The 14,289-nt window shown below is 39.2% G+C and overlaps 1 protein-coding gene across 14 annotated transcripts in view; it reads left to right on the forward strand.

The window, feature by feature from the left end:
- Positions 1-14,289, forward strand: part of RIC8B (RIC8 guanine nucleotide exchange factor B) — a 113,399-nt gene that overhangs the window by 6,924 nt on the left and 92,186 nt on the right. For 9 of the 14 annotated variants that reach the window (XR_013401305.1, XR_001448193.3, XR_001448192.3 and 6 more), the window contains exon 2: positions 2,249-2,296. The exons of the other annotated variants lie outside the window; for them this stretch is intronic. Coding sequence is in view for 4 of the 9 variants with exons in the window: in XM_015152671.3 (XP_015008157.1) it covers positions 2,249-2,296 (48 nt within the window). In the remaining 5 variants the exon portion in view is untranslated. The remainder of the gene's footprint in view (positions 1-2,248; positions 2,297-14,289) is intronic. 14 annotated transcript variants of the gene reach the window in all.

The following is a 14,289-nucleotide window of genomic DNA, read 5'->3' on the forward strand; positions in this document are numbered from 1 at the left end:
TTAGAAGAACCATTATATATATTAACAAGTAGGTACATTTATTCCAGATAATTTATGGAATTAGCATTTTACTTATAATGGCAAAAAAATAGGCTTTCTTGGTTTCTTAGTGCAATTATTTTCATTTGTATTGAACCTTTATGAAACTTTAGTTTACAACTTTAATCTGATAATCTGGCACTTTTAAGTCTAATGTTAATTTTCACTAAACCTCAGGTCTATACATTTCTAAGTATGGCCCTCAGATTTACAATCTTTCTTTCCTCTCCTCCTTCCTTTTTCTTACTCTTTATTCATACTTATCCATTTTATTTTTTTTAATTATGAAAACAATATACCAACAATGAGTCTTCTTTTTAAAAAATTGGTATGTAATATTTTGTCAGGTGAATATAATATGTATAATAGAATATTGTCACATGCACAACATTCCGTCAGTCTCCTGTTGGTTATTCCAGTTCTCGCTTTTTTTCCTCCACAATATTGGATGACACTGCAGTGATACACATATAATTATTCTCTCCTTCTAGATCAGTAGGATAAATTCCTAGGAGTAGGAGTTCTGGGTCAAAGAGTATGAATATTTTTATGGCTTGTAATATGTGTTGTTGCCAAATCACTTTCTCTTTTAAGATTTATGTCAGTTTATACTGCCACCAGGAGTATCATGCCTGGATTATTGATGTCCATTCTTCACAGGGCATTATGTCCTTAGTCTTGCTTTCCTTTAATCTGGCCTGTGAGCTACTGCCTGAAATGTTCTTCCAGAATGCTGGTCACACCTCCGTCATAGTCTTCCCCTGGTTGCCTGTCACCTATTTGCCAGTTCAGGTATAAATTTTAAAATCCATGCCCTTACCACCTGACTTCATTCATTTTAATTGTTTTGTATCCATATTCGAGGCAGCCTCCCTCCCTCAAATAGCCACTGTCTCCTACCTCTGAGTCTTCCCTCTGATCATTTCTTACATTCAGAACTTCTTTTCTGCCAACATTTCTCCATCTTCTTTAATTTAAAAAATGGCTGCTTCTACAAAGATGTCAACACAGAACCACCTGTAATGATGATATCTTTAGTACTTAGTGTACTTCACTCCTGGTGGGTTGCCAGTAAATATTTGTCAATGTGGCTAATGAGAGAAAGAAAAAAGAAGTAGAGAGATTTTCGGTGGAGATTTTTTTTTTAGTAGGAAGGCTTAGAATTCTTAAGAGTACTCGGTTCTCCTGAATAAAACTTCAGAGGAGAATGAGGAATTCTGCGCTCTATTTTTGGGGTACCACTGTTCTTTCTGTGATCATGGGCAAGCCAACTTATTCTGTCTTCTATTCTCCTTTACTTCAGCTACAGAGTAGAAAATATAGTATTGCCAATCATTGCAGAAGAGTCATGACACTCTCTGCCGTTCTAGTTATTTTTTCCTCATAATCATTGGCATCATCATCATTATAACCCGAATATTTACTGAGTATTCCTACTTGCCAGCAATGAGATCGTGCTTTATATACATGCCTTAGCTTTTTTAACTGTCACGATCTCTCTGTGAACTAGGTACCCCCTGTTTTCAGATGAGAAGCCCGGTTCCAGAGAGTTTACTTGCTCAGGGTCACAGCTGGTAAGCGGTAGAGCCACCATGATTTAAACTCTTATTCTTATTGAACTATTTTTCTGAAATATCGAACTATCAAGTCTTCCCTATCCACAATTCTCTGATGATTTCTTATTGCATATGAAAAAGAAAGTATAAACTCAGCAACGTTGGAAGGCCCTTCCAAATCACCGTCCAGTCTACTTTTCCATTCTCATCTTCCTCCATGCCCCACCCCAAACATATGTCCTGTGTTCCAGTCTCACAAAGTTGCTTATTTCACAAATATATAATATAGTTTCACACATTCGAGCCTTTGTTTTTGTTCCTGGATTGCATTCCATTTGCCTCTGGCAAACTCCTGTTTATCCCTCGAGATCCAGCACAAATATTCTGTATTCTGTGAAAGCCATTCCGGATTTTCCTGGGCAGTTAGTGGCTTGGTTCGCTGTGCTCCTTTGTGTATATTTCTGCTGTAGTCTTTTCACACTGCTTTATAACTATTTGTTTACATGCCTGTCTCCCTTACTTTAATAAGAATATTGAGATATGGGAAGGCAACATTTTTTACAGGGACATTATTTTAGATACTATTAAACATAGCCAAAATTAAAAAATACATGTATTTAAAATGACATTGTTTCCCTTTTTTCCCCCCTCAGCATAGGGCTACTTTCAAATTTGAATCAACAGATGAAGATAAAAGAAAGGTAAGCCTTGGTGTTACTCTGTGAATGTTTATGTGTGTGTGTATTTCATTCATGGACTTTCTAAGCAGTGGTCATGTTTTCATCTGATGGTTATTGATTGGTTTCTTGTTTCCCTTCATTTTGTTTTTAGGAACCCTGAGAAGAAAGGTTAGGTTAGGTTTAGTTTGGGTTACATGTAACTCTTTCCTCCTTTGTCCTCACAGGACTATTTACACTTGTATAAATCAGGAGTGGAGGGATTCAGAGGAGACTCCCCCCAGATCTACTCACTCCCAAAGACTGACTGTTTAGTGGCAAGGCTCCACGTTGCCCAAAATCCATTGCTAATATTGTAAAGCTTAGCTTGAGACAAGGTCTCACTCTGTCACCCAGGTTGGAGTGCAGTGGCTCACTGTAACCCCAGACTCCTGGGCTCAAGCAGTCCTCCTGCCTCAGCCTCCCAGTAGCTAGAACTACAGGCACACACCACCATGCCCATCTTTAAATTTTTTGTAGAGTTGGGGTCTCATCATGTTGCCCATTCTGGTCTCTTGAACTTCTGGCCTTAAGTGATCCTCCTGCCTTAACCTCCCAAAGTGCTGGGATTACAGGTGTGAGCTACCATGCCCGGCCCTGCTTTTGTGTCTTGCTGTACTCCATACATCTATCCTTGGCCATACAAATGCCAAAATCAAACAAGACAGTATGACTGAATGAGTGTAAATCTATCACTGCTGCTAGAAAAATAGCTTAAATTCAGTATTTTGCGAATATTGGGTTGACAGTGCCTTGAAATCACTCCTCCGTTCACCTGTATCCCCATATCTAATATCAGTGTCCTGCTCATTTTACCTTTTCAGATTTCTTCCATCCATTTTCTCCATAACCTCTGCCCTAATTCAGGCCTACATCTGATTACTGCATCAGTTTCCTGACTGTTCTTTCATTTTCCAATTACGTGCTTTTCTAATAGATTGGCATCCATAAATCTAAAATAGCAATCTGACCATGTCATCCTTAGCCTTAAAACCCTTCATCTATCCCTTCAGTGACTTTCTTTGCCTACAGAATAAACGTCAAGCTTCTTAACATGACATGCTGGGTGCTCAGTGATCTGCTATATGCCTACTTTCACAGCTTATTTCTTTTCTCTCCCTTGTATTTTATGTTTTAGGACTAGAAAATGTTTCCAGTTACACACACATCCGCATCCCTTCTGTTTCTTGCTTACTACTTTTGCAGTATATTGTTTTCTACCTAGAATGCTCTCTCCCTCTTGTACACCCCTTCTTTTTCTCACCTGGTGAATCCCTACTCACCTCAGGGGCACCTCCTTCAACAAGCCTCCTTTGACATTCCAGTTAAGGTGAAGTACCTCTTCAATATTCTCATAATACTCTGTATAAATCTCTAACATTAATATTTATGCCTTGTTTCTTAATTATATATCTGTTGATGTTAGACACTGGTATCTTTATACACTTGACATTTGGAGTGCCCAGCACATAATAGGCACTCAGAAAATATTTATTGGATGAGTGACCATGGAATATAAATTTTGTAGATTAAGGTTTAACTCTGACTTTCTTTTGAATTTGAACAATGTAACCAAGTCTAGAATACCTTTTACAACAGGGATTCTCAACCAGGGATATGCTCTTTGGAGAGCTTTTTCAAAATAGCCCTGCTCAGGCCCAATCTCTTATCTACTGAGTGAGGATTTGGGAGGTGAGCTCCAGGCATGTGTATTCTATGTCTCTGTGTGTGTGTGTGTGTGTGTGTGTGTGTGTGTGTATAAAGTATATAAATTAATCAGAGACAGGATCTTGTTTCGTTGCCCAGGCTGAAGTGCAGTGGCATGATCATGGTCCACTGTAACACTCTTGGGCTTAAGTGATCCTCCTGCCTTAGGCTCCTGAGTAGCTAGGAATACAGGTACGTGCCACCATGCCCAGCTAATTTTTCAGTTTTTTGTAGAGACAGGCTCTCATTCTGTTGCTCAGGCTGGCCTCAAGGGATCCTGTCACTTCGACCTCCTACAGTCCTAGGATCACAGGTGTGAGCCACCACATTCAGCCCAGTGTGTATTTTTATAGATGGTCTTTAGGAAATAAATACTCATATATCTGATGGGAGTCCAAAATGGCACAGTCCCTATGGAGAAGAAACTGTCAGTGTCTACCAAAATTACAGATGCATTTTACTCTTTCACCAAGCAGTGTCTCTTTTAGAAATCTATTCTGCAGATAGATTGAACCCTAAGTAAGCAAAGTTATTCATTGAAACATTGTACATAATAGCAAAAGATTGGAAACAAGTGTCCAGCATTTAAGGAGTGTTTAAAGAAACTATGGCTCATTTACATTATGGAATATTATGATGTAGTAAAAAAGAGATTCACTGTATGTGCTAATGAGAGAGTGAAAAAAAAAAAGAAGCAAGGTGTTAAAAAGAACATGTTGTTTGACAAATTCATGATAAGTATTCAGGCTAGGAAGCCAGCTGCTATTTAATTTCATTGGGAAAATCCATACTATATCCATAGATTCATGGTGCCTTAGAAATCTGACATTAGAGTCTTTGGTAGTGCTTTTACTGGTCAAAATAAGTATATTAAGACAGAGTCTCCTACCCCATATAAATTTCAAGTGAAAGGGAGAAATTTCTTACACAGTTATTAATACAATGTGTTTATTTCCAATAGGGTAGTAGAAAAAACTAACATTTTCAAAGTACTGTCTTTTTCTGAGTTTTAGATTTCTGGAGAGAGTAACTACTGTATAGTGCTTATTACCAGTTATAGTGTGTAGGTTTCTGCTTCCTGGGAGGTCTGTTATAAACAAATGTCATTAGGGACCTAGCCAGGTAATCTTCATTAATGGGAAAACATCGGCAAACAAATCCATTTCTGTGAAGTCTCCAGGGGTTAAAACCATTTGTGACTCTTTCATGCCTAAGACTCTTTTTAGACTTCAACATCAGAACTATTGCACAGCTCAGAAGGATGTATACCTTAATAAGCTTTTCAAGTTCTTAATGGAGAGACATAGAGAATTATAGGCATTTCTGTACCTTAAGCCTACTCAGAAAATAAAAGAACTCACATTACTGCCCAATTCGTTTGCTCCCTGTATTCATTTTCACACTGCTGATTAAGATGTACCTGAGACTGGAAAGAAAAAGAGGTTTAACTGGACTTAGAATTGCACGTGGCTGGGGAGGCCTCAGAATCATGGTGGGAGGTGGAAGGCACTGCTTACATGGTGGCGGCAAGAGAAAAAAATGAGGAAGATGCAAAAGTGGAAACCCCTGATAAGCCCATCAGATCTTGTGAGACTTATTCACTACCACAAGAACAGTATGGGGGAACCTCCCCATGATTCAGATTATCTCCCACCATGCTCCTCCCACAATACGTGGGAATTATGGGAGTACAGTTCAAGATGAAGTTTGGGTGAGGACACAGAGCCAAACCATATCATTCTGTCCCTGGCCCCTCCAAATCTCATGTTCTCACATTTCAAAACCAATTACACCTTTCCAACAGTCCCGCAAAGTCTTAACTCATTTCAGTGTTAACCCAAAAGTCCGCAGTCTAAAGTCTCATCTGAGACAAGGCAAGTCCCTTTTGCCTATGAGCCCGTAAAATCAAAAGCAAACTAGTTACTTCCTAGATACAATGGGGGTACAGGCATTGGGTAAGTACAGCCATTCCAAATGGGAGAAATTGACCAAAACAAAGAGGTTACAGGGCCCATGCAAGTCTGAAATCCAGCAAGGTAGTAAAATTCTAAAGCTCCAAAATGATCTCCTTTGACTTCGTGTCTCACATCCAGGTCATGCTGATTCAAGAGGTAGGTTGCCATAGTCTTGGGCAGCTCCGCGCCTGTGGCTTTGCAGGGTATAGCTCCACACCTGACTGCTTTCACAGGCTGGTGTTCAGTGTCTGTGGTCCTTCCAGGTGCACGGTGCAAGCTGTCAGTGATCTACCATTCTGGGGTCTGGAGGATGGTGGCCCTCTTCTCACAGCTCTACTAGGCAGTGTCCCAGTAGGGACTCTGTGTGGGGGCTCTGAACCCACATTTCCCTTATGCACTGCCCTAACAGAGGTTCTCCATGAGGGCCCTGCCTCTGCAGCAAACTTTTGCCTGGGCATCCAGGCCTTCCTATACATCTTCTGAAATCTAGGTGGAGGTTCCCAAACCTCAATTCTTGACTTCTGTGCACCCGCAGACTCAACACCACTGGAAGCTGCCAAGGTTTGGGGCTTGCATCCCCTGAAACCATGAGCTGAGCTGTCCCTTAGCCCTTTTAGCAATGGCTGGAGCATCTGGGACTCAGGGAACCAAGTCCCTAGGCTGCATACAGCATGGGGACACTGGGCCCAGCCCATGAAACCATTTTTCCCTCCTAGGCTTCCAGGTCTGTAATGGGAGGGTCTGCATGAAGACCTATGACATGCCCTGGAGACGTTTTCCCCATTGTCTTGGGGATTAACATTTGGCTCCAGCTTGAATTTCTCCTCAGAAAATGGGTTTGTCTTTTCTACTGCATCATCAGGCTACAAATTTTCTAAATTTTTATAATCTGTTTCCCTTTTAAAGTGGAATGCTTTTAACAGCACCCAAGTCACCTCTTGAATGCGTTGCTGCTTAGAAATTTCTTTTGCAGATATCCTAAATCATCTCTCTCAAGTTCGAAGTTCCACAAATCTCTAGGGCAGGGGCAAAATCCCGCCAGTCCCTTTGCTAAAACATGACAAGAGTCACCTTTGGTCCACTTCCCGACAAGTTCCTCATCTCTATCTGAGACCACCTCATCCTGGACCTTATTCTTATCACTATCAATATTTTTGTCAAAGCCATTCAACAAGTCTCTAGGAGGTTCCAGACTTTCCCACATTTTCCTGTCTTCTGAGCCCTCCAAACTCTTCCAGCCTCTGCCTGATGATACCTAGTTCCAAAATTGCTTCCATATTTTCGGGTATCTTTTCAGCAACACCCCACTCTACTGGTACCAACTTAACATATTAGTCCATTTTCACACTGCTAATAAAGACATACCCAAGACTGGGAAGAAAAAGCAATTTAATTGGATTTAAAATTCCACATGACTGGGGAGGCCTTAAAGTTATGGTGGGAGGCAAAAGGTACTTCTTACATGGTGGCGGCAAGAGAGAATGAGATAAACCCATCAGCTTTCATGAGATGGGTTTATTACCACAAGAACAGTTTGGGGGAAGCCGCCCCCATGATTCAAATTATCTCCCACCCGGTGCCTCCCGCAACATGTGGGAATTAGGGGAGTACAATTTAAGATGAGATTTGGGTGGAGACACAGCCAAACCATATCACTCCCCTAGTTCTCTTTCCTAAATGTGTTTTTGGAGCTCTATGCCAACAACTACTTAGTAACAGCAGGACATTTTTTTTTGGTAAACTACATTGCTATCTCTTTGAAAAACACTACACCCCCTTATATGAAAAATATTTGTGACAACTTAGAAGTAAGTGTAAGGTAACAGTGCCCTTCAAAAAAAAAAACAACTTGATTATTCTATGCTTTTTGGGAGATAATTATAAATTAATGATCCTTAGACCTAATTCCTGACACTTATATAGTGTTTTGCAGTTTTACAAAGATTTGCTTCTTACCGGTAGTGCTGTAAGTATGATAAGAATATCACCATTCCTATCTTATGAATAAGGAAACTGAGGCTCATGTGAATGACAGCTTGCTAACACTCACACCACTAGTGGGTTCAGCCTTACATAGACAGCAGATTATCTATTATGTGCAGCTCCTTCACTGCTCACTGCTCCATAGCTCCCTCTTATTACCATTGAGATATATTTCAGAAGGCTTGAAATTATGATCCAGTACCTTGTTTTCTCTCATTTCATACTTTGAGAAACCATTTAGGTAACTAGACTTAAGTTGGAAGATAGCAAAGGAAATTACCAACTAGAAGTGCTTAAATTTTGCTAGAGAAGGAAAGTCAGATACAACTGCTAATGTTTGTGCATATAATGCAAATAGTTCCAGGTGCATGCGGATCATTGTATACTTAGATATAAGCACTTGTGTTTATTGAAGCATTTGCTTTATATTCTGTACCTAAATTGGTAGGCTGTGATTATCTACCAGCACATAAACAAATATGTCATGCAAATATGTAGGATTGGGGGGAGGATATGATGAATAATCTGAAAATTCACATGTTGAGGAAATGAAAGCTCTTAAATGAAAAGCTTTAAAACAAAACTGACCTCAAAACCAATAAAGAGTACTAATTGCAATCAGTTTTGAAAGAGACATATTATAAAATGATTAAAAGATTTCCAGCTCTTTCGCATGTAAGAATACAACCTTATCAAATGTGGAAAATTTCAATAGTCTGAGATAAATCTTTGTGTATATAGTAATTTTCCTCAAAAGAGTGAAGTTAAAAGTAACCAAATATCAAGCATAGTTTATTACCTTCAAATTCACACAGCCCATATTTCTGTGAAGCCGTAAGGTAATTGCCAAGTTGAGATTGCAAGCTCTTTGAGGACAAGAACTCTGGCTTACTTTATATTTTCAGCAAAATAGGCACCTATAATAAATGCTTGTTAAATGAATGAAAAGAACTTGGTGAGTGAGTGGAGGCCACAATTCCTGTGACTTGTACATATTGTTTGGTTTTGTGTTGTATGTTATTTTAGCTATAAAGCAGAATCCCAAGCACAGCTCATGTTGTTCACTGAAAAAGCAGGATACAATGCAAAAGTATGCATACAGTATGATCACAGCCATGTAAAACTGATAAAAACCATACAAAGAAAAAATGATGACAAGGAGATAAATGGCAGCCACCTGAATAGTTATTACTATGGATATTTTTCTGTTTTTTAAACTGTTCTTTTATATTACAATAGATTATAATGATACAAGCATAGGTTCATTATATAATTATATTACAATATACTCTTATAATAGTGTGATTGGAGTTGTAAGCGAAGGACTAATACTTCTTTTTTCAAATCATATATTTTCTCTAAAATTGGCCTTCTTGATTACCTTACGTATTCCTTTTGGGAGAGCATAAAAAACTTACTGAGTTTAGGGTGGTAGTATCTGCAGAGCCAGTTTATGGAATGAAATATATAGTAACACAAAAGTTCATTCTGCCATTTCAAATACTTTTTTCTTTTTTTCCCCCAGACATGAATGTATTTAGCATATTAGAGATCTCTGTAATCCACAAATATTTTTTCAGTAAATCCTATATTCCTGGCCTTGTGTTAGGCCTTGGCTCCTAAGTTGGCTTTTTGTCCATGGTGTTTGGTTTGGCACTTTCTCAGTTATAGATGCATGCCGAGGCTTGCCATTGTGGACTATAGAAAATGAATGGGTAAATTTCTATATTAGATTCTCCCAAGGAATATGTGCCAAGATAGAATCATTAATCCTAGACTGTGAATCCATGCTTTGGAATAGCTTGAGGAATGGATGCTTGTTCTAAAAGCCTTTTGCCCTTATTTTGGTCATTTGAAATTGTCACACTCCAGTTTTTACTAAAACAAAATAAGCTTTGTATGCTTTGCAAATTTGACTCAAAATTTATTTGATGTCTTGGCTTGAGGGAATGTTTTGATGCATAGTGCAAGTACAGTTCTCACTTACAAACCAATAATTTTCAACATCTTCATGTCTTTAAAATAATTGCACAGAATATCAAAAGTGCCTCCATACCTTTTACTTTTTAACGTTCCTTTCCAGCTGGAATCTGACACAAGACTTGACTTAGAAGGTCTAAGTTGTATCATAGGGCAGGATGAATGCCTCACAGTAGGTCAAAAAAACAATTTAAACTTCATTCCAAATTCCACTTTTAGTTTTAGATGTTTTGCCATGGCATTGGAGGAGTAAATCTAGAAAGCAAGGATAGGACAGTCCTGACTTAGTAAGCCATATGTATGGCAGTGTATACATGATCTTTGGATCACTTTTTAAGATTTCTGCCTGGGATAATGAGAATACTATCTCTGATTTGTACTTTAGAGGTTCAGGTGCATTTTCTCATATAGAGATTTCATCAAGAAGTTCCACTTCCAGCCATGGCAGTGTGAGGACCTCTACAGATCTACTCCCTAATGGAACTGGTAAAAATTATTTTTAAAAACAACCATTTAAAGTCTGGAAATAGTCCCAAAGGCATAGAGTCAATGAAGAAACACCTATTCAAGAAAGTCTAAAAGTAAGAAAAGTAGGCCGGATGCTGTGTCTCACGCTTGTAATCCCAGCTACTTGGGTGGCTTGAGGAGAGAGGACTGCTTGAGTCTAGGAGTCTGACGCTGTGGTGAGCTATGATCATGCCACTACATTCCAGCATGGGTGACAGAGTGAGACCCTATCTCTAAGGAAAAAAAACAAGGAAAGTGAAAGTCTGTGTTATTTGAACCAAGACCTGTTCTCCCTCTCTTCTCTTGGCTAAGTGAGATGGAAACTCTTCTCCAAACTGGTACAGGGAAGAATATAGGGTTCCTTTCCCTCTAGTCCCAGTTGGAGTGCTGTCTTCACAGGAGTGACAGAATGTCGGCATTTCTCATCCTGCCCCCAGCTACCTGTTGCTGAAACTAAATTCTGGATAAGTGTAGCTGAGAGGTGGGTCTTCCCTCCTTCCATTCTGCCCTTCCTCATAGGATAGCAGCTGTTCCTTGGGTGTGGCACTGCTGAGAATACTGAGGCCACAGTCATTGTGGTGGTGGAACGTGGTTCCACCCCAGGAAAGCAAACCAAGGAGATCTAGGGTTGCTGTACCTTTACTTCAATTGAGTTGTCAGTCCTAAAGTGGGGATGTCACACAGAAGCATACCATTGTCTCTGCCCCCAACATCAGCACCAGGGCTCAGAAATTTTGTCCAGGGGAAGAAGCAAACCTTATAAAAGAGAGTGCTGAATGTCTCCTCAAAGGAACTGACTTCATTTGCACAGAATATGGAGAAGTTCATGCCTAAGGGTGCAAGTTGTGATGAAAGTCACTTGGGGGTAACATTAACACAGTCATTGGAGATACAGGTTAACCCAAAGTCCAGCTACTTTGCTAGGAGGAATGGGATAACTGGGCTAGACTGCTAGAGGAGAGAAAGGAGGAAAATGGTAGCTGGGAGAAACTATCCCTTCAAAAGACTGGATCTGTTTGTGGAGCAATTTTTGCCCCAGGACATTTTTGAAGACAGTTGATCAGTCAACCAGCAATTAGTGACACATTACAGCTGTGTGTGGTCAGGAAAAGAGAAAGTCAGAGGGGCCTGCCAAATCCACTGTCATGCCAGGGCAGCTGTGGGCATACCCAGTGGTGTGCCCCATGAGGTGCAACATTAGGGCTTCACACTTTGAGGAAGGAGAGGGAGAATAGACTGCTAAGATAATTGGGCCAGTCACTAAACAAATAAACAAATACAATAGCAAGTCCTGGAGAAGGTGGGTGGAAGGGAGTGCAAATACCTAGAGTTGTTACAAGATGTCCAGTTTCCACAGGGTGGGGTGGGGGTGGGGGAGGGAAGCAGGCACCAAAAACTGCTTGTATGAGTGACCAGATGTTGGATTTAACAAAGACTTCGAAGTAGCCATTATAAATATATTCAGAGAGCTGAAGGAAACCATGATTAAAGAAGTAACAGATGTAATGAAGTCACATAAAATGGAGAAATCAATACAGAGATAGAAATTATTTTTAAAAAGAGCCAAATAGACATTCTGGAGTTGAATAAAATACAATAACTGAAATAAAAATTCACTGAAGGGGCTCAACAGTAGATCTGAATTGGCAGAAGAAAGAATAAGCAAACCTGAAGATATAGCAATAGAGAATATTCAAGGCGAAGAACAGAATAAAGAAAAACGAAGAGAGCCTTAGAGAATTGTGGAATAACATTTACACACCAACCTATACATAACGGGAATACCAGAAGGAGAGGAGAGAGAAAGAGAGGAGAAGAAAAATATATTTGAAGAAATAATGGTTCAAAACTTCCCAAATTTATTGGAAACCTACATATCCGGGAAGTTCAGTGAACCCAAAGAGATGCATAAATGTATCATAGTAAAAATGCTAAAAGCCAAAGACAAGGAGAAAATCTTGAAAAGAGCAAGAGAAAAATGACTCATCGCTACAAGGGAAGGTCAGTAAGATTCACAGCTGACGTCTCATCAGAAATGTAAGTCAGTGGGATAACATTTTCAAAGTGCCTAAAGAAGAAACCTCATCTGAGAATCCTATATCTAGTAAAGCTGTCTTTTAACACTGCAGGGGAGATAAAGACATTTTCAGATAAATAAAAAACTGAAAGAATTTGTTGCTAGCTGACTCAGCTTACAAGACTTACTAAAACAAATTTTTCAGACTGAAAGCAAGTAACCCTAAACAGTACTTTGAATCCACATGAATATATAAAGAGTACCTGTAAAGCTAATTACGTAATTGTAAAAGTCAGTATGAATACATAATTATGCTATTTTCTCTTAACTGATTGATTTTAAAAGCATTTGTATAAAACAATATGTATATAATGTATTGTTCAGTCAATAATATAGAGAAATGTAATACACTTGCCAAAAACAGCACAATGGTGAATGGGAGCAAAGCTGTATTGAACTAAGGAAGCAAATCCAGATGGTAACTAGGATCCACAAGAACAAATCAAGAAAACCAGAAACGATAGATAAGAAGGCTAATATATCAAAAGCTATAAATGTATACTTGTTCTCCTTTAGCTTCTTTAAAAGACAAAATTGTAATAATTATAATAATGTGTTATTGGATTTGTAATGTTTATAGATGTATATAACAATAATAGTATAGAAAAAGGGGGAAGGGAATAGTGAAGTAGCTATGTTGTCTGGGGTAAATACCCAGGGTTCGTCTTCTCGCGCCAAGATAATTTAGGATATGGACACATACCAAGAGTTTAGGAGCGGAGGTCTAATAGGCAAAAGAAAGAGAAAGGAAAACAGCTCTCTCTCTAGTGAGAGAGAGGGGACTTCTGAGAGGAAAAAGGAGCCAGCAGTGGATGTGCCAGATTTTATAGTCAGATTTGAGGAGGTGATGTCTGATTGACATAGGGCTCACAGATTGGTTTGATCAGGTATGATGTTTACATAGTGTGGGGAAGGCTGGCTGCCCCACCTTCTTCTTCTTATGCAAATGAACTTTCCCATTGGCCAGCACTATCTTGTCTGATCCTTAATGTACATGTGGCTGACAAAGAGAAGGGAAGATGGAGCCACCATCTTGAATATGATTGGTGCAACTGCCAGCATGTGTGTCTGCAGCTCTTTGTTAGAAAGGAAAATAATTTGGGACTGCTTTTCATTAAAAGGAAAACCTTGCCAGGGACTTCCATACCCTCACTATCTGCCTAAGTAATTTCTTCTTAACTCCTGTATCAATAGTGCTATATAGGAATGTTTCTATATCTCGCTGGAATTAGTATAAATCTGGAGTTGATTCTAATAAGGCATATATGCTAAGCCCTAGAACAATGACTAAGGATATAACTCATACGTACACTCTGAAAACTGTAAAACATTGTTAAAAGAGATTAGAGAAGCTTAAAATAAATGAAAAAAATCCCATGATCATGGATTAGAAGACTTACTATTGCTAAAATGTCAGTACTCCTCATATTGATCTACAGATTCAAAGCAATCTCTTTTAGAAACCCAGATGGCTTCTTTGTAGAAATTGACAAGCTAGTTCTAAAATTCATATGAATTTTTGACACAGGGTAGTCAAAACAAACTTGAAAGGAAGAACAAACTCAGAGGATTCACAATTCCTTATTTTAAAATTTACTGCAGGGCCAAGAGCAGTGGCTCACGCCTATAATCCCAGCACTTTGGGAGGCCGAGGTGGGAGGGTCTGTTCAGCTCAGGAGTTTGAGACCAGCCTGGGAAATATAGTGAGACCCCCCCCATGTCTAAAAAGAAAAAATTGCTACAAAGCAGTAATAATCAAGGCAGCTGGT

This window comes from Macaca mulatta, chromosome 11 (genome assembly GCF_049350105.2).
Source record: "Macaca mulatta isolate MMU2019108-1 chromosome 11, T2T-MMU8v2.0, whole genome shotgun sequence".
NCBI classification, from domain to species: Eukaryota; Metazoa; Chordata; class Mammalia; order Primates; family Cercopithecidae; genus Macaca; species Macaca mulatta.